Source organism: Neohortaea acidophila, assembly GCF_010093505.1.
Source record: "Neohortaea acidophila strain CBS 113389 unplaced genomic scaffold BDY17scaffold_2, whole genome shotgun sequence".
Taxonomy (NCBI): domain Eukaryota; kingdom Fungi; phylum Ascomycota; class Dothideomycetes; order Mycosphaerellales; family Teratosphaeriaceae; genus Neohortaea; species Neohortaea acidophila.
Genome location: NW_022985511.1, coordinates 1,601,946 through 1,629,700, shown reverse-complemented (window position 1 = coordinate 1,629,700; position 27,755 = coordinate 1,601,946). Strand labels below are relative to the sequence as shown.

Genomic DNA, 27,755 nt, shown 5'->3' with positions numbered 1-27,755 from the left:
AACGAGATGAAGCTCGGGCCACCGAGAGAAGGTCGAAGAAATTGTCGGAAGCTGCCAGCACAAACTCTATTTCTCCAGACCCTGAGTCGCGTAATCACGTGCCGCCAACCTCACTCCACGGAGGCTTCACTGTGGAAACTGTTGAAAAAGCGTTGGACGGCTATGAAAACTATCGTTATCTCTTCACAGCCATGCCCACTTCGTACTCTCTGCCGTAGCGAGAATCAATGCCCCTCCATCAAAACTCCGTCGTATCCATCTCTGTGAGCGCGTATTATCAGTCTCGCTGTCCTGCTTCCCTCACCTCAGCACATCTCATCAAACCTTGCTCCGTACCCATCCTGATCTCTCATCTTCCCATCGCTACCTTGCAAACCTGATCACTCTTCGTTTGCTACCTCAGTAACCCTCATCCATCCTGCTCATTCGTTTCTCTCACCCTTCACCGTCTTTCTTCTGCCCCATCCACATTGTTACCTCCCAGGGCGCCAAATGTGAACGTCATCCCACTCGAGGTCCGAATCCAGCGTCGGATCAATCGACCCACCACCGTCAGGCAGAGAACCAACGAGCCGTGAACGCCGGGCCGATGCTTGTCCAGAATGTGCGTTGGGTGATGCCATGCCTGTCATCTGCGCCTGTTGGCGTCGGTTGATGATTGAATGGCGATTCTGCGCCTCTTGCGAATGATGTGGAGTCGACACCATGGGGACGGGAGCGGGAACGTTGTGAGGCTCATCTTCGGACGTTCCGTGATCGGCGCTTCTCCTGACCTGGATTCCCTCGTTTCCGCCAAGGACCACTCGCGCCCTCCGCAGTGCGTCCCTTGTCCTCATGGTAGTTCTCATCAACCGTTGCTCAGCATCAGCATCGTGCCGTCCAGTGGGCGCTCCAGGCTGTACTTGACTTGATCCCTCACGGTCGAATGTAAGCACAGGATATGGCCTCAGTCCGGAACGTAGGATAGGCATTGCTACCGGTAGGCGGAGTGGAGGCGGTCCGGGAATTGCTGGGAGAGTGATTGGGCGCTCTCCATGACTTGCAATCGGTGCAGGGACTGTGTGAGCTGGAAGGGGTGGCGTCGGTCCCATCATACGTGGGCCTGGCGGTGCGATCTCCCCGAAATGCCCTGCACGTTCAAACGCGCCGAGCTCATTTGCCGTCCTGTCTTGTGGCGGTGCCATTTGCAACACCGCGTGTTCCATTCGGGGCCGCATCGCAGGCCCAGGCATCAATCGCGCTACTCCTGCCATGCCTTGGTCCGACATTGGCGCGTGCTGCTGCGGAAGGTAGTATGCCGGAGGAATCGCGCCGATAGTATGTTGACCCGTGAAAGCTCCTGCCGGGTCTTGTGTGGGAAAGGTGTCATGTGCGAGGTGAGGCGTTACCGGTAAAGGCTGCATGTTGGGGATGTCGTCCATGTGAAGGATGTCTTCATGAACACGGTGCTGCTCAGCTGTTGCACGCTCCCGCTCCATGTGAGACTGCATGTCGGAATGCTGACGCGTCTGACGGTGTTCGTCTTGCTCACGCTCCATGGACTGCCTTGCACGGTCTCGCTCCCTGCGCCGGGCTGCAACAATCAGCTGATGGCGGTGTGCTTGCAACAAAAACGTCTGCAGCGCGAAGTTGTTTTGTCCTTGGACTTCCGCAACGGTCGGTTGCCACAAGGCAGTCGGCATGCTTGGGTGGTTATACCTAGGACAGCCACCTTCCTCTCTGGTTCTCCTGAAATGGCGGTCTGTTGCCTTGGCCCCGCACACGAAGCAGAAATGATGGCCACACACGCAGCCAACGAGATTGCAGCCATCTGAAAGTTGAATCTTGCGACGACAGCGTCTAACGGGGCAGATCTGATAGTCTTTGCCTCTGATGAGACCTTCAAAGGCTGCGTTGTCGTTTGCACAGTCCGGCAGCGTTGTGCAGATGTGCTCCGGGATGGTGAGTAGGTCACCGCAAATCAAACAGTGGATGCTTGAGCATAATTTGCAATGCCCGCGAGAAATGACGCCAGCCGCAATGTCTTCTCTCCAGGCTTCAGGGATGTGGCCGACATACTCACCACATGTCACACTGGCGCGCTGGTCGTCGGTAGTATCGGTCTTGAGCTGTTTGCAGTAGATTCGCTCCTCTGGCGGGATCTCGTACTCTTTCGCCTTTTCTGTGAAGCGTTGATAGAGCTCGGCTGGAAGGATTGCGCGGAACTTTCTGACGGGGAGAACTTGACTGCCCCATTTTGGGGGATACCTGTCTTCGTGGTGAACTGCATCTTCGAACATCTTGCACACGCAGCCAAAGCATACGTCAGAGCCAAAGATTGAAGCGTTCTCGTGGGGGGGATGTGGCTCGGTGCAGATGATGCACTCTGGCATCTCACTGCTTGGCCCGCCGGACGTGGCCATCTTGGTCTGGGTTGCGGAACTGGTTGGAAGCAATAGGGTCTTCAGAGCGTTGTAGGGAGTGTGGGGGACCTGCGGTCAAGTCAGCAAAACTGTTTTGCTTCACGCAAAACAGCAAAGCGGCGGGGCGGTGGTGAAGGGGGATGGAAGTTTGAAGAAGTTTTGGAAACAAGTAAGTGATGGAAGCGTTTGTGACATGCGGCCGGCGGCACGTGCCGCGAGATGAGCAGATTAGTTCACATGACATCACGAAATGAAGTGAAGACGAAGTGAAGTGAGGTTGTAATGAGTCCGCTGACGAGTGTCTTACTTGGTGTCGAAGATCAAACGCAATGCAGGAGGCGGGAACGGGGTTACATTACCCATGGCGAGGTGCCCATCAGCCTCATGTCTCTCATATCACCGCGAAAGCACTCGCATAGCTCACGCTGCTATCGCCGACCTTCTTCACTTCACTGCTCCGCTCATACCGCACAAACTGAAATCGCCCCGTTTTCGATTGGTCGTCGGCACCGCGTGTCTTCTTCACCTCCTCCACGGCTGCCATCATGACCCCGATTGGGTGCCTCCCGCATACCGTATTCCCATTGGCTTCTAAGCAGTTCAACCATGCCTCGTGGTTGCCAGTCTCGCAAGCACCTATGCATTCGAAATCCACGGCCCTGATCGATTCGTGTATCGGCGGATCTCTCGGGTCCTTGGCAGAGGCTTTGAGATTGAGTGCTTGCTGGGACGAGAGTGAAGGGCGGTAGTACGTGTATCGGAAGCGCAACCCCCAGTGAGCAAAGTCGGAGGAAACGACGAATGCGTTCGATGGATCGGCCAGATAGGGCGCAAGGACGCGACCAATTGTTCGCTCGGCGTGTGCAGAGGTGTTGCCTACCATGATTGGGACGAGCGATGGATGCTTGCCTCCGCTGCCGAACGTGCTGGGGCCGTTGTTAGTCCAAGCGCGAAATGCATACACTCACGTCAATTTACCTTTCCAGCACCTTGAAGATATATGGCAGGTGCATTTCCAGGCTGTGTTCGTCTTCATCGACCGACTGAGACATCCACTCAAACTGGCCAGTCGCGTAGAGTTCTGCAGTCGTTTCTCGATCTACAGTGAGGTCTCCAAGAGGGGTTTCGTAGTGGGTACATCTTGACAGAGTCGCTTTGGAGAGATAGAAGTGGTGGGATGGTCCAAGCAGGAATATGCGTTTCCTGCTCTTGGTGTTAGTCCTTTTCGCAGCAACGATTGCGACGGGTAAGGTGGTGATTGCAAAAGCATTGAACACGTATACAGAAGCAACGCGAACGATGGAGAGACACCACTCACGCTCTAGAGACATCCCACGATCGGTACGCCCAGGCCGCTGCTGGTCCAGAATACGAATAGCCAGCGTGTCTGTAAGCTGTCTCAGTCCAAGCGACCCAGATCATGAGCGAGACATCACATACGGTGCAATAATTACCCTAGCACTAGGTACTGGTAGCTGCTCCGCGGTCTGGCCTTGCGTGTTGGGTCCGATGCAATGAACTGGTGTCGGCACCGCCCCCAGCCAACCGTCGAGCTGCGTGCTGAGTTTGGATTTGTCGCTGCTATACCAGGAGCCCGCATGGCTTGCACCACGCTTGATGGATCGGTCGGCCATGGAGTCTGTTCGCGCGGCGGAAGCATGGGCTGCACTGTACTGTACTGCACCCATCGAACGCATGAAGTCGCGGGGAACCAGCGGAGGGCTTGGCGGATCACATGTTTGTGCCTGAGGTTGCAACTGTGACATCCTACATCAACCATCTTCGCTTGCTTCCACCACGTCCACCGCTCTGCATTCAAAATGTAAAAGACATGGCGCCCATTCGCCGATATCTGCGAATCACCAAACACTCCGTCCTAGAAGTGCGCATCTACCTGGACAAGCCCTCCGATGCACCATGGCTCCTCTCCTCCCGCGACCCCGTGCTCCCACGCATCATGGCAGAGATCCGGCCGAAAGTCCTGCCGAAGCTGCGCGAAGAGAATGAGAATGCAAAGAAGAAGGGCGGCAAGAAGAAGAAGGGGATCAAAGACGTGGTGAGCACGGAGGAATTTGAGGTGGTGATCTTCTTGAAGGAGCTGTCCACGCGGCACGTGCTGCTCACGAAGCAGAAAAGCTTCGTGGATAAGCCTCGTCTGAAGAGCAACAGCAGCAAGCTGACTGGCTGGCTCAACAATACGGACAACTTGACGGCAGGCAGCGAGGCATCTGGTCAGCGGGCGACAGACATCTTGCAGGAGGACGAAGACGATGAAGTTGTCGAGCTGTACAATATACCAGCTGCGAATACTGGCAGCAAACGGAAGGCTCAGGGAGAAGACGATGAAGCATTGATTCTGAGCTCCGACGAGGAACCAGCGTTTCAAACCCAAGAAGAACGAGGCTCGAAACGGCACAAGCGTGCTGCATCGCGCCCACAACCAACGTCCGAAGAGGTCGATGATAAGAAGAAGCTTGCCATGAATACATCATTTCATGGCTTCCGAATCTACGGACGCACTTTGTGTCTGGTGGTGAAGAGGAAGGGTAGGACGGCAGCACGTGAGGATGTGCCTTTGGGCGGCAGCCAAATGATGGAGAAATGGGTCAGCACGCAGGCAGCACAGGAAGCTGGTTTGGAGGAGGACGAAGACGGTTGAGCTGGAGCTGAAGCTGAAGCTGAAGCTGAAGCTGAAGCTGAAGCTGAAGCTGAACTTGGTCATGTCTGTACGCTGCCGAGCTCTGGCTGTACTGGAGCGATGTTTGCGCATAGGAGGTAAGTTGAGAGCCACAATCTCGGGAAAGACGCAGGCAGCAGGCAAGGCTGCATGCGGAGCATCCAAGGCGTGGACTACTTCTCGAGCTTCGACAGCTGCACGCACATGAGCCCAGCATCGTGCAAATGCGTGTGTAGCGTTGACATGGTTGCCGCGCCCGGCGCAAAGACCCACTGGTGGGTTGAGATCGAGGCCGGCGTTCGTCTCATATGTCGATAGCGATAGTGGCCCAGCTAGGACATGATAGAACCTGCATTATACGCCGCGGGCAAAGCAAATGACTGTCTGCGACGAATGGGAGCCTTGTGTTCTCACACGACTTTGATGTGCGGCGACAGACACTTGTTCAGCATGAGCACCGAGCTGACCGGACTAGTGGAATGCTCAGCCTCCAAAGATAGGACTGTCCGCACTGGACGAGGTGTGACGCCGAGCCGGTGACAAGGCATGTACGAAACAGAACCATGCCGAACACATGTATTCACGGTGCTGCCCTAATTCGCGCAGGAGATTTACGAGCTTTGCAAGCCATGGACCCAGCAATGCCAGCGCCGGGGGTATCGCCATGGCGTCGCAATCGATGGTGAGACTCGTAACTTTTTGAGATCGTGAGATCGTACCTGAATTCGCAATATCTGGTTGACTCGATCATTGGCTACAAGCACGATAGCCTCGTATGGTGCACGCTAAAATCCCCGAGTCTTGATGCCCTTCCAAGGCAGCTCGCGTAGGATGGCGCAAGTTTAAACGACAGCATGACCACACAGCACGTCACTGCGCACGCGGGATATCTGCGATGACACCTTCGACAGCATTGGGGCCCAGCCGGGGAATCGCGATGGTCTAGAAACACGAAGAGAGAGCGGTTCGTGCCCCCCTGACGGCTGTTTCATCGCTTGTTCGTCAGGTTTCCAGAAAATGAACAAAGGGAGACGAGACGAGCTGCATGCTGCAAGCGACCCAAGCGAACCCAAGCCCGCGGCTGCATAAGGCCCCCCTTGGCCCGCTGTCTCCAATGGCGTCCTCCTCCTTGGGACGTGCGTTGACTCGGAAGTGCTCTCTTGGCATGCTCATCACTCCCTTGAGGATCTCGATGCGGGATGGGCATACGTAGCGTTCAGGCCGGGCAAGCCGGGGTGTTTCCTTCTCCGCAAGAATACCTTGTCGCGCCAGGGGATTATTTGGTAAGGATGATGCATGATCTGCCGATCTCGACTTCTAGCGCCGGCCCGGGAGCACGTGGAGTGGCGGCCGGAATGGGCTGGACGGGAATGCAAGGTACACACTCTTCGCTGGCCGCTTGTTGCCCAGCCCGCCGACTCGCGCCACTGCTGCCGAGTATACTATACGCCCTAGCATGCGAAGAGGCGCAAAGCCATCTCAGCTTGCTCGATGGTCTGGCCGGCGCAAACGTGCGCAGATGCTGAGCGCGAGTCGACGTGCGCGCCGAACCATCACCGCGCATAGATCGCATGAAGCTTCCGGAAAACACTCGGGCTGAAGAAGCTCATGTCATGTGAGGCGCAGCGGCCGGAACACGCTTTCAGACAATGCCGCTATCCGGTTGCGCGCCCGACATCTCCGCACGACAGCGGGATACGTCTTGTCGTGCGCAATGCACCCCTTCACCGCTCCGAAGCAAAGGTGAAACAAGCATCGGACATTCGGGCTCCCGGCACACTCGATCGTGAGAGCATGGAGCGCAGCAAGAGTAGACGTAATCGTGCCCCTGCGTGGACAGCGTATGCAGCATGCCTGATGGGGCGCACTCCGGGCCGCCAACGCTCCGCACCAAACATGGGTTGGATCTCGGGGGATTCTTACTCACCGTGAGGCGCTTTACCGTGCCGTTACCTCGCCTAGCCACGTCGCGCACGCTGCCCCTGCGCACAGCATCAAGGAGGTAGGCGGTCAGTCGGAGCGCGCGAAATCTGACAAACCGCCGTGCCTGATGACTGGCCGGGAAGCATGATGACGGCGGCCTGGAGGAAAATGAAACCTGCCCATTCACGCCGGCCATGCCTGCATTTCTCCGGAGCCGGGCGGTCCGCATCATCATCACGCGCGCCCTCCGTCGTCAGCCTTGTTTCCCCTAGCTCCTTAGCGTCGCATGCCTAGCGGGCCGCTCCAAGAGAAGCTGCTCCTTTTTATACGAAAGTCTAAAACATGCGGCCAAGGCAGCTGTCAACGGGCGCGCAGCAGCGCCCAGCGGCCCAGCCCCCGTCTGTCTACTCTCGCTTTGCCCACGAGCCGGGATATGCTTGTCGCGATCCCTGGTTAGCGTCGTTACGAGGCTCATGGGGGGATGATGAATCGCCTGACTTTTTTCCTCGACTTCCTTCCCCATCCGCCTACATATACCGCTCTCGCCTCTCTGCCGCCCTCTCCGCCCTGTCGCTCCGTCCCTTGTACAATAATTACTTCCCCCTCTCACGAAAGCTGGTCTTCCACTCATCTCGCCTCTACTCCACCAGCAACTCGGCTCGGCTCTCCGACCCTCGCCTATCAGCCAGTATCATCTCCAGCTACCTCCACCACAGCCTTCACCACGGCGCCCACTACCTTCAAAATGCCTGCTGTCAGCTTCCCACCCTGCCCAGGCCCGCCGCCAAACCGTCCCCTCCCACCCATTCCAACGAAATGAGCGTGCCTTGCATGCACATGCGACACGCTACTCTCATCGCCGACGCCTCCTAAGCACCCTTCGATTCTCGATCAACGCGCCACCATTCGCGTTCACTTGTACTCATGTCGAGCACCTACTCGCCATCATCCATGCCACTCCTACGACGTGGCATGCTCTGGCGGTAATCTTCTAATGGGGTGCACCAACCCCATCGAACACGCGCCTGCAACGCTCCTTCCACCGGATCACGCGACTCTGTCGCACCACGCAAACCTCAGCCTACTTCCCTACACCGAACACTTGCACTACTGTATCACTACACCCCCTGTCGATTTGATGGGCTACTGGATGGCTGGGCCAACCTCTTTTTTTTTATTCTGTTCTGGCTTCCTGCCATTCGGATTCTGCGACGGACTACTGAATGGGCGAAGGGCAATGTACTACTACCACCGCTATTGCTATGATTGTTTCTTTGCGCCGCCTGAGCAATGCAGGCGTGATTTGGGAGAGCGAGAATGAGAACGAGATATACCCTCTGCGAGCAATAGCAGCCGCACGCGACAGAATTATTGCTTTATTGTAACCATAGTCTACACGATTCGAAATCGAATACACCCCCTTGATCCCTACAAAACCGCTCGAGTCCACATTGAAGATTTCTCACACCTCTGGCCAAGTGGTCCCCGGGTCCAAGAAATGCCAGCCGCCCGATAAGATGTCGCCATGGCCGCGCATGCCCACGTTGCTCACAGGCACCCCTTGATACCTCTTACCTGGTGATCGTCCGAGCCCCTTGCACCAGCGTGACGCAGCTGCCCAGAGACTAATAACACATGTCGCGGACCCTGCATAAGTGATCGACGTCCACTAAGACACGGGCTGCGGCAATCGAGACAGGCTCCTTTTCGAAATGGTGAACGTTGATCAGCGATAGGCGATGTGGTCTGGAACAAACAGGTGTCATTGGTCTCCTCCTGATTAATCCCGCATATGCAATCGACCTTGCCTGATTGATTGGAGTTGCCGCCGGTCTCGTTTGACTTGTGAGTCGAAAGTGGCGCGGAATGGCATGTGCGTCTACTAGCATCAATCCGCCGCTTTCTCCAGCAGTTAAGACGGAAAATTGGTCATTTCCGCAGCCTCCGCCGACGGCAGGTAATCACCGGACTGCGGCGAAACGCTTCGATCCAGGCGTCGTCTTTAATGACCCGTTCATCGCGGCGGTGGGTAGGCATGTGGCGCGTGTTGATGCATCGCTCTGCAGCTATCAAGTGCAGCAGACCTTGCCAATTGTATAATTCCCTTGAAACTCACTACCCGTGGGAGTACATCGTCTACCAGCACCAGAACACCAAGAGTCTGACAGCGTGCAAGGAGATGATCCAGATGTGCAACAATAAGGAGTTCGATTATTATTACTAGTATGGATGAGCATGACAGCAAGGGTGCTGCTACACTCTAGTACGAGACATGTATCCGCGGAGGGGTATTCCATTCAAATGCACCCAAAAAGAATGTCTGGTGATCATTCAAACACCAATTGCACAGCCAGTCTTGCACATTCTTAGACTGAGGACTGCGCGTCCATACGAGCTTCGTCGTTATTGACTCTCTTTCGGTTCTCACGCCCCTTGTCACTCCACGGGAAGTGCAAGACCGGAATGATGAAGAAGGAGTTGCTGGGGTCGGCGATACCGGCGAGGGCGTTGTACCTAATCGATGTCGGTCAATTTCCGAATCTGTTTGCACTGGGGAAAGCTCCTGGAACTCACCATGCCAAAAAGGCCGCGAGAAGGGCAAAGATTCCACCGGCGAAGAGGATGGAGGAGTTGGGATTGCCTCCGGATGGGATCAGGTAGGCGATTCCGAGGAGCAAGAATGCGAGGTCAAGGGTGAAGAAGAGGAGGAAGAAGGCGACGGTGGACCTCAGCGTGCAGATAAGCAAGATGAAGGTAAAGATGAACCATCCCTGCGAGTTTCCCGTCAGTAGCTGTAGCGCAAGCGGTGTGAAAGGTTCAACGACTCACCATCAGGTAGAAACCGAAAGACTTGGCAAATGTGTTGGTGCCGTAAGCGCTGAGGGAGTCAATGATGTTGAACCCGCCGGGAGTCAAGACTACAATCTCCGAGTCAGCGTGAATAGATTGGGGAATTGTTCGGCGCTGGACGTACTGATGGCTGTTCCGATCCAGAATCCTCCGTAGGATGTCAGGGCAGTAGCACCAAAGGTGTTGCCGACCGCCATTTCCCACATTCCAGCCAGCCTGCAGTCATAGGGTCAGCATGGATGCACCAGCTGGCAGTGAAGTATTCGAGGAAGAGATCGCTGGTAAGAGTTGACTCACAGCTGGCATAGACCACCGTAAGCAAAGGCAGCTCCAATGACGATGTTAGGATGGGTGATGCCCTCCGTGCCGCAGTTGATCAAGCCGAGGACGAAAGTAGTCAACGCGAAAGCGCTGAGACCGAGAGGGGCGGGATTGGCGAACTTGCGACTGGCGTCGCTCTTGTACAACCCGGGCTGGAAGTCGCCACCGAACGCGGGAAGTCTAGCACTTTCTCCCGTGTTCGCATGATAAAGGGGGTTCCCTCCATAATCGTACGGTCTACGCTGTTGCGGGGCATGGTCCTGGCCGTTGGTGCCATTGATACCGCTGACGCCGTTCTGTTGTTCCTTCACGGCAAGGTTATTGTGGTGGTTTTGGGCGTTGTCGGCCATTATTGCAGATCTAGAGAGGGCGAAGGATAGGACGGAGATGAGGAAAGAAAGAGTTAACAAAGATGAGTCGAAAGAATGAGGAGACGCGGGGAGGTCTGGGGTCTGGGGACGGGGCGCAAAGGAAATATACTATTTGGAACCGCACAATATCGGTGGGCCAGGTCTGTTGGCATGACATCGTCACCGTCCGCATTTGCTCCGCCCAAGAGGCGGAGGTGGGTCGGCCACCAATGACATGCCGGGCTGCAGTCGACAAGACCGGACATAACGAGACAGTCCGAGGCATTTCGCCTCGCGCAATCTTATCAACATGGACACAACAGACGCCAGCTGCTTTTTTTCCAGCGGCGCGCGTGATCGACTCGCTAAAGGCCGGGTGAGGCTCAAGCCGGGATGAAGTCAGAGGTAGGTTGGCGGCCGGGTAGTGCGGCGGGGATTCCCATTCCTTCCCACTCTTCGCGTCGATCTGTCGTTCGCGCGAACTCCTCGTTCAGCATCGTTGCTGGAGGTCGTTAGTGCTCGTGCCTTGGACCGTGTCGTCCTCGACTGCAGCGCGGCCAGCCACGAGCGTGCGAAATGGCGAGGCGCGCGCGCCTCGATGCGCCTTGAACCACGTCGGCGCTCGAGTGCAAGTGCCGCGCAGTTCTGCCTCGAAAGATCAGCCCGCCGACTAGCCCAAAGGGGAAGGCGCGCCGACGGTTGATTGGCTGTGGAAATGTCTCGCGCTTCGCTTCTAACGTCATCCGCAACATCCATATCTCCAGTGCCGTCTACTAATCATCATCGAACATCCACCCTATCCTCCGAGCGTCATTTCCGCCCTCAGACACATTTGGCATTTGTCATCGCATCTCTGCCGAGTGCGCCCGGAGCCGGGTTGCCGGGCATGGTGTGGTGGGATGAGGCTCTGCTCTGCCCTACTGCACGCTTCCCGTCTCATCCATCTGTGCGCTCTCTGTGGCACATCCCGACTTGTGCGAACAAAGACCGAGCCAACTCCTGTGCATCATTCTGTCGCGCGTGGTGACACCCGGCGACCGGAGAGCTGTCCCGTAAGCACAGCAGACCTCATCCCGAGCTTCCGCGGGCATACACCCACACGCCGTACACCTCACCATGTCTCGTGTGGTAGGCACATGGCTCATTTGTCTTACTACCTTACTCCTAAATGTCAATACGCCCGGACGTACTTCGCGATTGGTCGTGTGATACGCGTCGTGCTCTTGATACGCAGACGCCATGTAATATTATCATTAAGCACCATCACGTCTCGTCCCCGATTGTCAGGACCACCTGCCATGATACCATCATCTCATGGATAACAGCAAACGGTTGAAGGCACTGCGGTTTCGATCCCCCGGGCTTCACTGCTTCCAAGTAGCAGCGAGAAGTGCCTGCTGGGCCATGTCGAAGCAGCCGAAACGGAATGAGTGCAGGGTTTTGTAGATGATGTACTGGATCGTCTCCTCTCAATTAGCAAGGAAGTTCCAGGCAGTCCTCTTGATGCCAAGGGCTTCATCCATTCAGAATGGAGGGAGAAGTGTCCGGCGGGCATCTCTAGGCCGTTGTCCTTCGCAAGCATCACGCACCCATGACAGTGCATGGGACCTCTTCAACCAGCTTGCTTGACGGAAGATGACTTTTGATTGTCGGCAAGACGGACAGCAATGCGTTTCACCGTCAAGAGCTACATCATACTCTGCCTAATTGGCAAATCTCATCCACATCAAAATCATTCTCCTCGGCGCTCAGACTCGCTCTACCAGGTCCACCGGTCGCCAATCCCCTGCGACGCGGCCACAGTCGTGATGGCTTGTTTTCATTCAAACCTCACATCTTGGCTAGCACCGGATCAATGTTAAACTTCTGGTGCTCGCACGTGCATATCAACGCCCGGTCGGACTCGCGCACCAGCTTCGCCGTTATTAGGCACATGGCCTTGCCGGCATGCACAATCTGTATAATTCGGCGTTAGAACATCAAACAACAACTAAGTATAGTGGCTTACGCAACTCACCTCGCATTCCATTAGTAACACCTCGCCCTCTATAGCCGGGCGGAGATACGTGACGTTTAAGGTCCTCGTCGTCCTAAAATACTACTAGAAATCCCTCCTCCGGATTATCTGCAGCATGATGCTAGTCCCGTTATTAAACATGGAGGCCGCTATGCCGCCTTACAGGGTGCCTCCGGGATTTAAATAGGTGCGCTGGACGGCGAAGCGGTAGGTAACGCGTGCGGTGGTGTTAGACGTCTTCACCGCTTCCACCACCTCGGCGGCTTGTAGCCAGGAAAGTAGGGCGCTCCGTTCATTGACCTTAGCGTCTTATTTAAGCTAGATCGTCACCACATAGCCATCAGCTCAGACGCCTTCTCATGCCGAGGGGTGAGGGCGCGGACGAATTTGGTAAAGCCTCCCTTGAGCACATTCTGTACGCTTTCCTTGGTATTTCCACCGGGATTCTCTCCCTGCCACCAATCCGCCTTCCTCGGTCGCATGGTCATCTTGTTAACGTCTTCCGATATCCCTATTCGGCTTCCCGATTGGCTGCCGATTGTACGTCTCCGCGGCTGCGCCCCGAGGCAAAAGGAAAATTGAACAAGTGCTTTATACAAACGTGTACGCTACATCGATTCAGCTGAGGGATTTCGCAAAGGAGAGCTGAGGGTTGCCTACATGTAATGGCTAGCCTTATTATATAATCAATCACGTTGCAATAACCGGCTGGGATTTCGGGTATGCGGAAGCTTCCCCATCCCACGAGAGGAAGCATCGAATATGTAATGTAGCCGTGCGTCTTGGGATGGTCTCGATTATCTTCTCCCTACTCACACCATTGGTCTTCGGTTAAGCGCCGGAAGGTGAACCGCCGCCCAAAACCCGGTTACTTGTCAAATGTGTGGAGCATGCATGAGGAGACATTAGCCGGAGCCTTGCATCCTCCGACGACAGCTGGAAAGCCGGAGATGAATACTTGGAGCTGAGAACACGTCGGAGCTTCTCGTCTGCAGGTCTTTCTGCCAGATCTTCGAGCACGGCAATTTCTCAAGTCCAATGAGCCTTTTGCCCTCCGTCTCTTCTTCCCCCACCTCGACAATGCAGACATCACAAGTCCATTGGCGATTGAGGATATCCTGCGTCGTAAGGACCCCAAGGCAAGTGGTATGGTAGAACTCCCTACCGCCGCCACCCGAAACAAGGCCTTCATCTTGTCCGGGACGGCAGTCAACAGACATACCTTTCTTGTACGGTTCGTTTGCGGGCGAGGAGGGGCAAGGCTGACTGGTGGACGCATGCAGCTTGATAAGTGTCTTCACGGGTGCAAGAGGCGGCGTCGGTAATCCGCTCGATCTTCAGCTTGTTCTTGCCGGCGCAGTCAAGGCGGTCTAGCCGTTGACAGTCCACGCTGAAGGCGACGTATCTGGAGAAGCCGCAATGTTGGCAGCGAGCACGATCGTCATCGGACGAATCGCTTGCACCGAGACTGCCGTCATCGACTGTGGACAGCCGGTAGATGATTGAGTCCAGGGCGGTGGGCGGGTCCCACAAACTTCCGCTCCATTCTTTCGCCTTGCTTACGGAAGTGTTTTCATTGCACCTTACGCAGCACCATCCATCCTGCCAGGCCACTCAAAGAACCCGGCATTGTCTTGGTCGAGCCAGTGACAAATGCACGACGCGCTATGCTGCTTCAACGTTTGGGGTGCGTGTCGAGCAGAACTCGCCTTGCGCGAAGGATGCCGCAAGGATCGTATTGAAGAACTTGGATAAGGCAGAGCGGCGAAGAGTATTCGATTGGTCATCTATTTAAAGCCCAAAGAGATGAGTCATTGGTGGGTATGGTAGAGACCAGAGACGTGAGTCAATGGTGGGAGGGGGACCGAGAGTGGGTGCTCAGTCGGACACGTAACCATCAGATCCATCCTCTTGGTCATATGTTGGCGCCACTTCCGGCATGGCGCCGGCATCCACCTCCATCGTCATCGATGTCTCACGCGGCGCACTATCTTGACCTTGGCCTGCGGATAGCTGGTTGGCGGGGGGGTGGCTGGCCGCTGGCCGCTGCGACGCCATCGTCGAGCTGAATGGCGCTTGTTGGGAAGCACGCAGCTTCTTGGACGGTGGTTGATTGACACCAGAGGACGTCGTGTATCGCCCGGCCGGTGTCGAGCTTGTGCGCGGCGCGAGGGCGGGGCCGGCATGTTTGCTGTGCGACTGTGTGGTGGTTCAGGTCAGCGACAGGCCGTTCACAGCGTGTGAGAGTGAGTAACGTACATTGGGGATCTCCGCGCTCGGTGGCGCGTCTCTCACAGTGGCACCGCTGGCGTATTTATGCTCCCATACGCGCTGATCCCACAACCACGACGTTTCTATAACCTCGCCGTGGAGTGGGTCTGCGGGTGGTCGAGGACACTTCGGTGGCGACGAAGTGAATGGTGGTGTCCGTGTGAATATGTCCGGCGTAGTGTATGGCGCCGCAGTGGGTGACGGCACGGCGGGATCGGCCTCTCGTTTACGTTTGGCGTCCTCCCGATCGCTCCAGATGGCCGTCTTCTCCGCGTCGAGCTTCGCGAGTGTCGTGTTGTGTGGGAAGTAGATCCAGGGTTTTGGATCTCTGGTTGATCCGTCATCAAAGTCCGCCGGGGGGTTGTCCGTCCATTTCTTGATTCCCTTGACCAGATCATCCTCAAGCTGTCGCCGTTCGGCTCTCCAAGTACCGACCGTTTTGCGGCCAAACTTGCGGTCGACGTCTCTGCAGCGTTGAATCCAGTCGGTGAGCCCAACCCATTCGAGGTCACCCGCCGGTGGCCATTCGTCGTTGCTTGGGGCGGCAGAGTCCACTGGTAAGTTCCCGCCAGGTACTGCACTCGTCGCACCTGCCTTTTGCTCCTTCTCGTCCTCCTCCGTCTTCTCCTCAACCAGAGCCTTGTCTTTGACAAGCTTGACGTACTGCCGGACGAGCATCGCCGTGTCCACCATGAATTTCGTGGAGCTGAACAGCCCCCAACGCTGCTCATCGGACGGCGATGATGTGGTCGGCTCGGTCGGTTGGCCGTTGTGTGGGCGCAGCTGGACATCCTCCAACGGGGAAGCGTGCTCGGTCTTTGCCGGCTTGGGCGGTTCTGCCGACTCGGTCGTTTCCGCGATGCTCGCATTCGCCATGGCATCCTCAGCAGACTGTCTTGTGGCTGGCTCGGTCTTCAGCGGCAGGTCTCCGCCCGTCACGTTTTCGTCGCTCGGTGACTCTTCGTCGCGAGGGGCTTCTGGCACGCCGAACCTGGCGATAGCGCCGCCGTAACTCATGATGGCGGGGCCAGTTTGCTCACCGACTGCGCGCGAGGGCAGTCGTTGACCCATGGTCTTGCAATGCCGCAAGAACGTCTCTAGGCCAACGCCATCGCTGACAAGATCATCAAGATTCGCAGGCATGGCGGTTCGATCGGTGGCTTTCGAGGGCAGTGTCCGATTGGGGTCTTCGGGGCGGAATCGATTGAATTCGCCAGTTCCTTCTCTTGTCGAACTTCGCCAAATTTGCCGAAACTCTTCCTCACGGTCGGCGGCATCCGCTTCCAACGCATCGGCGAGCTCGCTAGAATCATGGGCTAAGGCGAGGTCAGTGCTGTTCATGCTAGTTATGAAGGATGTTGGTTACCATCACACATGCGCTGTACCTGCTGGCTGATGTGATTGAGCATCTCCTGCACCCGCTGCACGCGCTGCCTCCACGCCGCAAGCCGATCTGTCGCCAGCTTCTGCTTCGCAGCAAGGGCGTCTCGTTCAGGCTTCTTGAGGCCGCCTTTTATGGCTTGGGCTCCAGAATCACGCACAGCTTCTTCGAGCCTCCTCACCTGCGAGTGGGCCTATGTGTTGTTAGCTCATGCATGGCAATCCGGACACGCGGTGCGCTACCTCATCGACTTCAGATCTTATGTCGCTTTTGGCACAAGATAAGCAGCCCATACGATATACTTCGTGGGCACAAGCACGGTTGGTCATGCTGGAGGCAGGGGGCGGCATGTTCGCGGTTGGGGTAGAGGTTGAATGTGGTTATGGAGTGTTTGAAGTTGTGGTTTTGTCTTCTTGATGGGCGTCAGGCAGGCGCGACGTGCGAGGATCGCGCGCTAACGTTATGTGGTTAGCGCCTCGGCGCTTCAGGCAGAATCCTGCAAGGCTGTGGCCATCCGCCGTACACATGTCGTTTCCAACGACTTTGTTCCACTTCACGGAACACGCTGCCACCTATTTTTCAAGAGTATTTTTGATCCCCATCGACATTCCACTATTAGAAACCCTCTGCGCGCTCCCGCCGTCCAATGCGATACCTTCGATCTGAATCTTGAGGCACGAACACACAGCTGTCGCGCAACTTGGGTATAAGCATGGGATATGCCGAGACTCACGGCCGTGGTGAGAAGGATCTGCAAAGACGGCCTGAAAGATGCGCGATTTGAGTACACTCTACACCCGACGCTCGACTAACCTCAAGCCGAGTCTAATGCCTGAATCTGCTCGACCAGGAAAGTGTGTCCATGCTCTACAAGACTTCATATCGGTCCAACAACATCGTCGAGCCTCGCAAGATTCGAGCGCTGCGCCATTGATTCCTCGCCCTATAATTACTGTTCGCTTCCCACCATCGGCCAACGGTCGATCGGCCAACACGAGAAGGCCAAATGAAAAGGCCTGAAGAATGAAGGCCTTTGGCCTTCGGGCTGCGGGAGGAGGGAGGAGGGCGGAGGGGGCCAGGAGGCGGAGATGTCTGGCAGAAGATGAGAAAAGTCAATTTACTCTCGTCACACGCTCGCCGAGATGACTGGAGATGTCAGGACTTCGTCTGAAGAGGCATTGCGGCAGCTATCTTCGCCATTGTAGAATCCAGCCCCTGATGAAGAGCCGATCCACGACGACCTGTCGCGCGTTAGCCTTTCTCTCATTAGCAAGTCCCAACCGTCTCCATCTCATTCTGCAGGAGGTTAATTATGTCTACCCTCTGGGATTCAACGTTTGGGGAACCGTGTCATTAGTGCAAGGCCCGCGTATGATACTCGTGAAAAGGGGTAAGAGAGGGGTAGCAAGCTAGGTAGTGTAGTCGCGGATCGCAATACAAGTGCTGCATCCTCTTTCTATGGTTGAAGTCGTGCGAATCCGAACGAAATCGAGCTCTGCAAGGTTGCAAATGGTATACAGAAGGTATATTCGTATCTAATAAGGCCAGGGGGTGCCGTAGAGCCGTCAATGATAGCGGTTGCGGTCAGCAAGCTTGTCGTTCTCTAAATATATCTCAATTTTGTCTGTAGCGATACGATTAGCCCATGTCCATCAATTATAGGGTCGAATATGGGCCTTACTGTTCATCTTAGGGCCGATATCCTCGAGGAAGAAGCAAGCAATGATGGCCACACAGCCGAAAGCGATTGAGGAGAGAGCGACAGTCCTGACACGTTGTTAGCGCCACTACTGATAATGAGAAGGGCGTGGGGTACTCACTTGACACCTTGCACGTAGCTCTCAACGAATGCCCCGCCGGCGGCGGTCGCGATAGCTGTGGTAAGGCCCTGGACTTTCTCGAGGGCTGCAGCACCGGATGGAAGTGCGGCCAGCACTGCCTCGGCGACCTTCTGCGAGGCACCTGCTGCCTTCGCGGCGGCGATAACGTGGGTCTCCGCATATGGTCGCTGGACGCTGGAGAGGATCGACGAGTAAGTGGTGACAGCAACGGCACCGCCAGCGTACCGGGCCACGCCAGCCAGTCCACCGGCAATTCCGAGCTCGACCTGGTCGGCTCCGAACTGGATGTAGGCGATGGAAAGGTACTGGGCATAGCTAAATTTTTAGGATTAGCAAATGCTCGGTCTCAGTTCAAGGGTGTCGGGTAAAACATGTCTAGTGCTCTGATCAATTGCGCGAGGTTGCCACTGGGGATAGTGTCCAGGCATCGATCGCTGCAACTGCTTTTAAGGCAGCAGGACAAGTTCGCCGTAAAAATTGCTTACCCGTAGAACATAGCGGTCAAGAAAGTGAACGCTATACCTATAGCCTCGCGCTCGGGGGTTACGTAAGCCAACAGGCCACCAAAGAAGGTCATGCCGGTAATTGGGATTCCTAGCTGCCACTTCCAGTGCTGGAAGTATTTGCCGCCAAAGGAAAGGATCATGGCACCCGTGAAGATGCCGAAGCCTTGCACGGTGGCGAGAGACAACACAATGTGCTCAGGGGTGGTCGCGTTGGTGAAGTAGACCGCCAGCATAGTGGGCCAAGAAATGTTGACGCCGTAGAAGAACATGGTTACCACAAAGCCAACGATGAAGGGAGCGGTGAGGGATCGCCCCTTGTTGTGGGTGAACAAGCGCGTGGGCGCGAGCGGTTCCTTGAGCTTGGCCACGGTCTCCCACGTGCCGAAGAAGACGAGCAAGGCGAATCCAGAAACGAGCATTCCAATGACCGTTGGAGAGTTGGAGGGAAGCAGCTGCACGTACTGGATGCCGGAAAGGATCAGGGCGGCGGCGGCGGTGAAGGTGACGATACCAACGTAGTCGAGATGTCGCAAGGCTTCGCCCCATGGAATGCCGCGGGGGTGCTTTGGTGGATGGTAGAAGAAGGCAAGGATGACGAAGCTGATGGTGATGCAAATCAGAACACCCCAGTATCCCCAGCGCCACTAGGGGTGGTTAGCTAAGGTTAGGCAACGAGAAACTCGATGGACTTACAGAATCTCCGTGTTTAATGGCAACACGAGCTGCAACAGGTCCGACAATGACATCAAAGTAGATGAGACCATCAGCAAGCACGACTGCCCAGTGTCGCCACTTGTTAGGCAAAAGCTCAGGCAAAGCGAATGCGGCTAGCTGGCAGTTGCCCGCGCCGAAACCCAGAAGGACGTGTGCTGCGATGGATTGGCCGACGCTGTGAGACGTTCCGCCGACGACCGAACCAACGAAAATCAAAATGTTGCCTAGCAGGATGAAATAACGTCGACCGAACAAATCGCTGTTGGCGCCTGCAATGGAAGAGTCAGCGTGAACGCGTCAAAGAAGTGTGAGCATCATCACAACTCACCGCAGACCATAAAGGCAATCGTGCCGCCAGCAGTGTACACGGTGGTGAACCATGCTCCCTCTGTTGGATTACTGCCGAAACTTGTTGCCATTTCTGTCTGGATCTGACTAAAGAAGGGAACGGGGAAAAAGGAGATGCCGTAGGAGGCAGCGAGCACCTGCGAATGTAGTCAGTATTGCGCGCGGCGGACGAAGGAAAGATGCAACAATGCTCGCGTACCATGACGACGAGCCATGTCTTCGGGGTGACGACGGGCTCTGCAAAGTAGGCCTCAGCGGTTGGGTCGTTGGACATCTCGGAGCCGGAGGTGTTGTTCTCGACGTCGAGGTTTGCTTTCTCATTGTGGTTGCCCACAGGCAACTTGCTCTCGTGGTCCACCGCCATGATGTGTGGTTCGCAGCGACGACGAGACGAAGGGGAGGGTTGGGGAGGGTGAGGAAACGGGCAGGCAACCCCGCAAAGGGGCGAGGTGATGGTGTATAAAAGCAAAATCCCCGACCGCGCATGCCGGGGGAGTAATCGTGGGGAAGGGCGAGCGATCTCCACGATCGTGGAGGAGGCCGTCGCTTATTGGCCGTGGTCTGGACCATTCGAGGGCGGGAGCCGGGGACAAGGTTGAGCTAATGCGCGCTAGTGGCCCAAGGCTGGGGTTACCCCAGGCTGCATCCGCGGCTATCGCATTGCAGTGCCGGGGGAATGTCGACGCCTTGCGCAGCCGTCCAGCAGCCGTGCCCCCAACTCCCTCGGAAGGCGGTGCGTTCACAGAGTGCCGAGACCGTGGCGCGTCTATTGACCATGGACTCTACACGAAATACACCGGGGACAAGGCTGGGTAGGTAGACCGGGCAAGTAATCAATTCCACGTGGCCAACGCCTCCAAACACATCCGCGCTTATCCCCTGCTTGGCCCGGTGTCGGGGAGTCTGCACGGTGAGTGCATGAAAGCGAACCCTTGATCTGGCCAAAATACAAGCGATGCGTGTGGCAAATGGCGCAGGATCATGCTGAAGGACGGCAAGACGGCTCGCGTGTGTTGTTCGTATGCGCGTCGACTCGTCTGAGTGCAGTGGATGGTCTGCCGACCACTCTGCCCTGCCGGCCAGCCTCGCGCACACCTTACCGCCATGCGCTGGCGCGTTCGCTGTGAAGGCGCGCGAAGATACCAACAGAGTAATCCTCTTGGCGCTGAGAGACTCGAGTCGTTGAAGTAATCACTTGGTAGATCTAGATGCGTCGAGCTGACACCCCGTGACAACGATCACAGAGAGCATCGGGCAACAGTTGGCGGGATCGAGAGCCGTGGGCCGTGGGTGTGAAGTGGCAGCAGGCGTCGCACCTCATTCGCCCGCTCACACGTCATGCCCAAAAACCCCACTTCAGCATATCCGGGGAGGCTCAGCCAGCGACACAAAAGTCTTTCGGCATCGCGTGAATCGAGTGGAAATATTAAACTAGCTCCATCACTCCATCCATTCATCCATTCTTCTATCATTCAATCAGTCATCAACCAATCCATCCATCAATCAACCCATCAACCCATCACACACCATGGCTACTGCTGCCGTCCAAACCCCCACCAGCGCTCTCCCCGTCGAGCCCACCACCCTCTTCTACTACCTCGAGGTCAAGGATGGAGGCATCGTCCAAACATATCCTGGCACTGCCTTTGAGAAGCGAAGGAAGCACGTCCCGCATGAGGTGAACATCAAAGACCTGCGCCCCATCCAGTCCGAGTTCACGCTGGAGAAGAATGGCTTCGAGCTCGTCAAATTCCCGTCCAAGGAGAAGGAGTTCCTCGACGATGACAAGGTCGAGAAGGACTGGTATCCCGAAGTCTCCGACTTTATCAAGCAAAAGACCGGCGCATCCCACGTGCACGTCGTCTCTCACATGTGCCGCCGCCACACCTTCGCCCAAGCGCAGAACGATGCGTCCGAGAAGCCCGACTCGGAGCCGGTGACGAAGAACAACCCGGCCAGATTCGTCCACGTCGACCAGTCCTACCGCGGCGCCGAGCAAATCCTCTACCTCAACCTGCCCGAGGAAGAGGCCGACCGGCGCACCAAGACGCGCTGGGGCATCATGAACATCTGGATGCCCATCAACAACACCGTCAAGCGTGACCCTCTTGCCTTTTGCGACTACAAGTCCCTTGACGAGAGAGATCTCCGCACCGTTGTTGCCAACCTCCCGCCCCCGGGTGCCGGACAGTACGGCAATGTCTCCAAGAATCTCTCCCACAAGCAACGTGGCGAATACTCCTCGAACGGCGACTCTGCCGCCAGGTATGATTTGTCCTTCCGCACCCCCCTTCCTTCCATATGCTGACAAGAGTGTAGATACGAGGTCGCAAATCTCGCGCACAACCCCAACCAGCAGTGGTACTACGCCAGCGACATGACTCCCGAGGAGGCATGGCTCTTCAAGATCTTCGACAGCAAGAAGGACGGCCGCGCGCGATGCGCCGTGCACTCCTCCTTCCCTCTCAAGAGCCAAGACGAGAACTCTGGCCCCCCGAGGGAGAGCGTCGAAGTCCGTTGCTTTGTCTTCTGGGATGATGATACCGTCGAATGAGTAGACTAGCTCTTCGTGTGATTGATATTGCTTGATTATCTTAGCCTGTACTCAATTAAAAATAGTCATTCAATCTACAGTGAGCTTCGGAACATACAAAATATAAGCAGTCTTCTACATTCGCTAATAACGCCTTGTACACAATGCTATGCCTACCCGTCTACTTCTGCAAATCCAATAGCTTCCACCCGTTATCCCCCACATCGTTGACCGTCTTCCGGTACAGCGGCCCAGGACCGGTGTAACGGACGGGGAAACGGACAGTCTTGCCCGCCACGTTCTTGTTGACACCAGTCAACCACGAGTCCACTTCATTCGACAATTGACCCTCGGAGTTTTTGAGAACATGATCCTGGACGATACTAGTCAGCGCGGTAGTTCTGAAATGCACACTTGACACGCAAACTCACCGTCCACTGTTGCACACCCTCCTCCTTCGCATCGGCATATGTGATGCCGTTATCCAGGCAAAACTTGATGAACCTCGCCACCGAATCGACGGCAAATTCGATACTGCGCGGAATGTTTCCAAAGGCCTGATGGGGTCCCATGATCATGGTCATGTTGGGGAATCCCTTGACGAACAGACCCAGATACGTCTTGACGCCTTCGCTCCACGCTTCGGAGAGAGTGGTGCCGCCAATGCCTCGCATGTCGATCCCTCGGAGTAGTGCTCCGGTGACGGCATCGAACCCAGTCGCGTATACGAGACAATCAAGCTCAATCTTCTCGCCACTGGCGAGGACGACGCCCGTCTCGGTGATTCTCTCAATCGGGCTGTCCGTTGCATAGTCGACGAGACGGACGTTGGGACGATTGTAGACTTCAAAGTAGTTGGTTTCGAGCGGCACACGCCGAGTCCCAAAACCATGGCCCTGAGGAATGAGCTTCTCCGCAATGGCCGGATCGTTCAAGCGCTGGCGGATTTTGTTGGCGTTGAAATCACTGAATGCTTTGTTGGCCTCCCGGTTGGTTAGGTGGTCCGCAAAGGCACCCATCCACTTGGCGAATCCGCGTTGGGAGTACAAGTCTTCCCAGAAAGCCAGTCGTTCTTTCTCCGGCACTTCCATGGTTTTGCGGGTGTCCATGGAATAGCAGAAGCCGCCAGCCGAGTCGGCACAGGCTTGGATGATTTCGGGGTAACGCTTGCGCAGGTCGGTCATCTCTTCGGCGTCGATTTTGCCATTACGGAGCGGAGCAGCCCTGTAAGTATGTGAGCAAGGAATGTCCGTTCATACATCAACCGAAGACTTACCAATTCGCCGTGCGTTGGAAAACAGTCAAACTCTCGATTGGGCGTTTGGCCAGTTCAGGGATGATTTGGATTGCAGTGGCGCCGGTGCCAATGATGCCGACTCGTTTGCCATCCATGCTCCACTCATGAGGCCAGCGAGACGTGTGGAACGCCTGACCCTTGAAGCTCTCAACACCGGGAATATTCGGTAGTGTCGGATCATTCAAAATTCCCATTGCTGTAATCAAAAAGGTCGAAGAGTAGGATTTCCCGGAGGCGTCGGTCAAGAGCCAGGTGTGCAAATCGTCCTGCCAGTGGGCGGTCTTGACCTTGGTGTCGAACTGCATGTCTTTCCGCAGGTCAAACTTGTCCGTAATGTAGTTCGCATAGCGCAACGTTTCGGATTGAGGTGAGAAATGCTCAGACCAGTCCCATTCGTCCAGGACCTCCTGGGAGAACGTGAAATGGTATGTGTACGACTCGCTGTCGAAGCGGCCTGAGAAAGAGTCAGTTGTTTGTTCAGGTCATCTAGATAGCAACCCGCCTTACACCCAGGATATCGGTTCCTACAAGTCGTCAGTCTAAAGATTGTCGGAGCATCAAACGATGAAACTCACCACCACCACGTTCCGCCCTCGCCTGAAGCTGCTTCAAGAACTCTTGCCTTCAGCCCGAGCTCTCGCATGCGGTACAGGGAGTAGATGCCACTCAGGCCGGCTCCAATGATCAAGACATCGTAGTCTGGTTTCGGTTCGCCAATGCTGCCCATAATGAATTATTCTATGGAGTTGTTGAGTATGTGATTGCGTGTGTTGTGTGTGTGCGCAAGAGATCCGAAACAACAAAAGTCCAACCCTAGTGGTGACGACAGCGACAGCGACGAAATGTACCAGGCCGACGAGCACGAAATGTACAACGATGGTGGCAAGGTAGCCTGCCGGCGCGGGTATCGGCTATGGGGGTGTCTCCAGTAGTGGTACACGGCGTGGGCGCCAGGCTTGGCCCCCGGCCGAGTTCGGAAATGCGATTCATCGGGGTTGGCCAGCCGCGGATGTAGAATCGCGGAGGGGAGCCACGACGGTCCAGCCAGCGGATCATGTGGACGTGCATCTAATTGTCAGCGTCGTCCAAGACGTCACGTTCCCCAGACGCGCTTCTGTCGTGCCCTTTTTTGCACACGACACTGCTGCAGACTTGTTGTGGAAAGACTGGGAAGGTGCTCCCCGCCATTCGAAGGGCAAGCGCTAGGCAGACACGTGACTCGCTACCCCATACCCCAGACGACGACGTAAGGTACAGGTCAAGTCTGGCAAGCTCGCAAGGTAGGCAACAGCATTCCCATTTCCCATCGACCTCGCCTCTTGTCCTTTCACCATCAATCAGAGCTGAGATTGCCTCATTGATGTCTTCCCACTCTCTCGACCCCTCGCTCTTCAATCCCGCAAACCAATTCCTCCCGCTTCGACAGTCGCAACCCCTCGCACCCTTCCTCCGTCCCACAATCGATCTCAAGATGACTGCTGGATTCGCACCCAGGCCGGAGCATGGCCAAATCGCCTCGTCCGCGTCTCAGTCAAGCTCCAAGTCAGTCGCGCGCCAATGGTTCCAGCATGCCACCGCCCCACGCGTCTACACCAATGCCGTGATGGTCGACGCCATTCGCGCCGAATACCCCCAGCTCCATCTGACCGTCGTGCCTCCAGTCAGCTGCGATCTCGTCAGTTGGGCTGCCGCAGGTCATGCGGGCCTCGCTGCCATTGACAAGGAATCAGACCGGCTGCGCGTGCAGAATTACCTCCCCCCCGCAACCCGAGTCGGCGGCCAACGCGGCACCATCTCCGAGGCCGTTGATTTCGGGAAATTCTTACTTGATTGGAAGGGCAAAGAGTTCGTTGTGTACATCCAATCTGGCAGGGACGGTATGGAGCCCTGGCCGGCGGATGTGTATCAGTACATCCTCTCGCCCTCCGTCGACTCCACAAACAAATTGCTTATGGATGCTGGCGTCTGGACGAGCGAGTTGCACGATGAAATCTGGGTCTTCGACCAGGGGTATTGGCAGAAGAGTCGAGAGCTCTACGAGAGCATCAAAAAGGCGAGCTGGGATGATGTGATTCTCGACGAAAAGATGAAAAAGAGCATCATCCAAGATGTGGACAACTTCTTCAACGGGCACGAGACCTACGACCGCCTCTCTGTCCCGTGGAAGCGTGGAGTCATCTATTACGGGCCTCCGGGTAAGTTTTAGCCGGCGCTCTTCTACACTCGCCATTGTCTAATCGCGCTGCATTTGTTTTAGGCAACGGCAAGACAATCAGCATCAAGGCCATGATGAGCGCGCTGTACAAGCGAAAGGACCCCATCCCTACCGTAAGCGTCCACTGATCCCTCTCCCACCACCCATACTGACTAGGGTTCTTCAGCTATACGTCAAGAGCTTGAGCAGCTTCGCAGGACCAGAGTACTCGATAAATAACATCTTCTCCCTCGCGCGACGTACCGCCCCGTGCTACCTCGTCTTCGAGGACCTCGATTCTATCGTTTCCGACAATGTGCGATCCTTTTTTCTCAATGCTGTTGACGGTATTCAGAAAAACGATGGCATTCTCATGGTGGGCTCCACAAATCACCTGGAACGACTGGATCCGGGAATCTCCAAGAGGCCCAGCCGCTTCGATCGCAAATACCTCTTCCCTAATCCAAACGAAAAGGAGAGGACCATGTACATGAAGTACTGGCAAGGAAAGTTGGAGGGCAAATCGGAAGTCGAACTGCCGGACAAGCTGTGTGCGGCCATTGCGAAGATCACCAAAGACTTCTCATTTGCATACCTTCAGGAGGCCATGGTGAGCTCTCTGCTGTTGATTGCAAGGGATGCTGAAGACGGCGACGAAGAGGATGCGTCTCTGCACGAAACAACGTGTCTGGAATGCATGGACTCGCACGACAAGCCGCGCAGCGGAGGCACGTGTGACAGAGAGACGACGCGGCCGTTCAAAGGCCTCTACGATTGGGTGTGGGCGGTTCGTCAACTAGAGCAATCCGGCGGTGGGGACGACGACCTCGACTCCTATTTGTTGTGGAGGGTCATCAAGAAACAGATCCGGATTCTGAGAGAAGAGATGGATAATGAGAAGGAGGGCAAGAAGTGATTGCACCAACCATCGGCCCTAGAAACCTCATAATTGCACTGCTGTGGACGTATTTATCAACGATGTCCGCGACGGATGGCGGCCGTGAGCATGGCCCACATCCCCTCCAGTATGAGCCTCCTCAACCTTCCGTATATACTTGACGGCGCTGCCAATACCCGGGACCGAAACTCGACATCCGCCTGCCGTGTGTATCTCAGGTGTGCGGATGCGTCTTCGGATGCGGATGTCGCGATGTTCCTGAGTTTGGGAATGAGGAACTTGGCGAATTCGCGTAGCCGCATCCACGCACCGTCCATATTAGTGGCACTTGCAGTAAACGCTGCAGCTGGATCGGCCGTGCCTTTCGTTGGGAGGTCTTGATACCAAAATCCATCCTGGAATTCAGCGGGAGGGATCGGAGGGAGATGACCCAGGTCGGCCAGTTGGAGGACATGGAGTATCTCTCAAGAACAACGCGGCGCTCCTCTGAGTGGCTGTCGAGGACGCATTGCCACTACTGTGCCTCGGTTCAACGCTTGAGCGCGATGCGCTGCGCGACGCCCATTTGCTGGTTTGTTTTGTCGGCCCACGCCTTGCAAAGACAGATGACCTGACGGAAGATCACTTCAAAAATGCGAAAGCGGTGAAGAATTGCCCCCATGCTGAGGTGGTGCATCGTTGTGTTGGCGGTGATGTCGAGGCACGTTAAGGCATCGATGTTGAAGGGCTCGATACGCATTGGGGCACCGCGACGAGGTGCGGTGGTGCCGTCAGGAAGCTGGTCTTCCGTAACTTCCTCTCCCGCTTGCTCGTCCACCTCTTCTTCCGCCAAGGTAATCCTCCGATCCTATTCATTCGGTCCTCCATGTCTTCGTCTCCGATTCGGCCCAATAACATTCTCCTTGTAGTCCGCCCATCTGTCCGTCGTGGTCGCCAGAGTCATCTCCAGTGGGTCTTCCTCGACGCATCGCTAGAGCGCGGTTCATCCTTCGGGACGATTGGGTTGATTTGAGGCGCGGATGGGTTGTGAACCTTGACAGGCCTGCTTATTCCGCTACCCGAGCAGCATCTGCTGGAAGATGAGGTGAACACGTGACCTTGATGAGGATAAGTGTGGTCACGTGTAAGAGAGCATAACACAACGCCTGATTGACCATGTGGGGGTTGAACGACAGGCTGGCTCTTCCCGAGTTTGCTCGCCATGCTAGTGGTGTTGAGAACTGGCTGTAAGG

At 55.9% G+C, this 27,755-nt stretch overlaps 11 protein-coding genes across 11 annotated transcripts; 5 read left to right on the top strand and 6 right to left on the bottom strand.

Annotated features, from left to right (window-relative positions):
- Positions 1-113: 113 nt before the first annotated feature.
- Positions 114-2,666, bottom strand: BDY17DRAFT_291916 (uncharacterized protein). The gene has a single exon (XM_033732732.1). The coding sequence runs from the start codon at positions 2,400-2,402 to the stop codon at positions 474-476; it is 1,929 nt and encodes a 642-aa protein (XP_033593242.1). The 5' UTR covers positions 2,403-2,666; the 3' UTR covers positions 114-473.
- A 2-nt stretch (positions 2,667-2,668) lies between these two features.
- On the bottom strand, positions 2,669-4,065 carry BDY17DRAFT_291914 (MEMO1 family). The gene is made up of 4 exons (XM_033732731.1): positions 3,843-4,065; positions 3,721-3,789; positions 3,381-3,605; positions 2,669-3,328 (listed from the first exon to the last, which is right to left on the bottom strand). Exons 1-4 carry the CDS (start codon positions 4,034-4,036, stop codon positions 2,794-2,796), a joined length of 1,023 nt encoding a protein of 340 aa, XP_033593241.1. The 5' UTR covers positions 4,037-4,065; the 3' UTR covers positions 2,669-2,793.
- Positions 4,066-4,233: 168 nt separating this feature from the next.
- Positions 4,234-5,061, top strand: BDY17DRAFT_308092 (uncharacterized protein; the record flags this gene model as incomplete). Its single annotated transcript, XM_033735171.1, has 1 exon — positions 4,234-5,061. The coding sequence occupies one exon, from the start codon at positions 4,234-4,236 to the stop codon at positions 5,059-5,061; it is 828 nt and encodes a 275-aa protein (XP_033593240.1).
- A 2,116-nt stretch (positions 5,062-7,177) lies between these two features.
- BDY17DRAFT_83879 (uncharacterized protein) lies at positions 7,178-8,050 on the top strand. Its single transcript, XM_033738754.1, has one exon. The coding sequence runs from the start codon at positions 7,345-7,347 to the stop codon at positions 7,873-7,875; it is 531 nt and encodes a 176-aa protein (XP_033593239.1). The 5' UTR covers positions 7,178-7,344; the 3' UTR covers positions 7,876-8,050.
- Positions 8,051-9,190: 1,140 nt separating this feature from the next.
- On the bottom strand, positions 9,191-10,848 carry BDY17DRAFT_291905 (GPR1/FUN34/yaaH family-domain-containing protein). The gene is made up of 5 exons (XM_033732730.1): positions 10,150-10,848; positions 9,977-10,068; positions 9,832-9,920; positions 9,577-9,773; positions 9,191-9,516 (listed from the first exon to the last, which is right to left on the bottom strand). Exons 1-5 carry the CDS (start codon positions 10,521-10,523, stop codon positions 9,369-9,371), a joined length of 900 nt encoding a protein of 299 aa, XP_033593238.1. The 5' UTR covers positions 10,524-10,848; the 3' UTR covers positions 9,191-9,368.
- A 416-nt stretch (positions 10,849-11,264) lies between these two features.
- BDY17DRAFT_83872 (uncharacterized protein) lies at positions 11,265-12,018 on the top strand. Its single transcript, XM_033738753.1, has one exon. The coding sequence runs from the start codon at positions 11,423-11,425 to the stop codon at positions 11,843-11,845; it is 423 nt and encodes a 140-aa protein (XP_033593237.1). The 5' UTR covers positions 11,265-11,422; the 3' UTR covers positions 11,846-12,018.
- A 2,400-nt stretch (positions 12,019-14,418) lies between these two features.
- Positions 14,419-15,828, bottom strand: BDY17DRAFT_308089 (uncharacterized protein; the record flags this gene model as incomplete). The annotated part of the gene is made up of 3 exons (XM_033735170.1): positions 14,419-14,739; positions 14,800-15,365; positions 15,402-15,828. 3 exons carry the CDS (start codon positions 15,826-15,828, stop codon positions 14,419-14,421), a joined length of 1,314 nt encoding a protein of 437 aa, XP_033593236.1.
- Positions 15,829-17,681: 1,853 nt separating this feature from the next.
- BDY17DRAFT_291894 (fungal trichothecene efflux pump) lies at positions 17,682-20,086 on the bottom strand. Its single transcript, XM_033732729.1, has 7 exons — positions 19,801-20,086; positions 19,582-19,738; positions 19,233-19,522; positions 18,519-19,183; positions 18,013-18,348; positions 17,874-17,959; positions 17,682-17,816 (listed from the first exon to the last, which is right to left on the bottom strand). Exons 1-7 carry the CDS (start codon positions 19,963-19,965, stop codon positions 17,758-17,760), a joined length of 1,758 nt encoding a protein of 585 aa, XP_033593235.1. The 5' UTR covers positions 19,966-20,086; the 3' UTR covers positions 17,682-17,757.
- A 905-nt stretch (positions 20,087-20,991) lies between these two features.
- Positions 20,992-22,249, top strand: BDY17DRAFT_291893 (uncharacterized protein). Its single transcript, XM_033732728.1, has 2 exons — positions 20,992-21,866; positions 21,921-22,249. The coding sequence occupies exons 1-2, from the start codon at positions 21,130-21,132 to the stop codon at positions 22,153-22,155; spliced, it is 972 nt and encodes a 323-aa protein (XP_033593234.1). The 5' UTR covers positions 20,992-21,129; the 3' UTR covers positions 22,156-22,249.
- A 1-nt stretch (position 22,250) lies between these two features.
- BDY17DRAFT_262057 (uncharacterized protein) lies at positions 22,251-24,579 on the bottom strand. Its single transcript, XM_033731857.1, has 5 exons — positions 24,007-24,579; positions 23,939-23,955; positions 23,411-23,885; positions 22,566-23,358; positions 22,251-22,507 (listed from the first exon to the last, which is right to left on the bottom strand). The coding sequence occupies exons 1-5, from the start codon at positions 24,156-24,158 to the stop codon at positions 22,316-22,318; spliced, it is 1,629 nt and encodes a 542-aa protein (XP_033593233.1). The 5' UTR covers positions 24,159-24,579; the 3' UTR covers positions 22,251-22,315.
- Positions 24,580-24,902: 323 nt separating this feature from the next.
- Positions 24,903-26,541, top strand: BDY17DRAFT_245677 (P-loop containing nucleoside triphosphate hydrolase protein; the record flags this gene model as incomplete). Its single annotated transcript, XM_033730650.1, has 3 exons — positions 24,903-25,626; positions 25,689-25,759; positions 25,813-26,541. 3 exons carry the CDS (start codon positions 24,903-24,905, stop codon positions 26,539-26,541), a joined length of 1,524 nt encoding a protein of 507 aa, XP_033593232.1.
- Between the last annotated feature and the right edge of the window lie 1,214 nt (positions 26,542-27,755).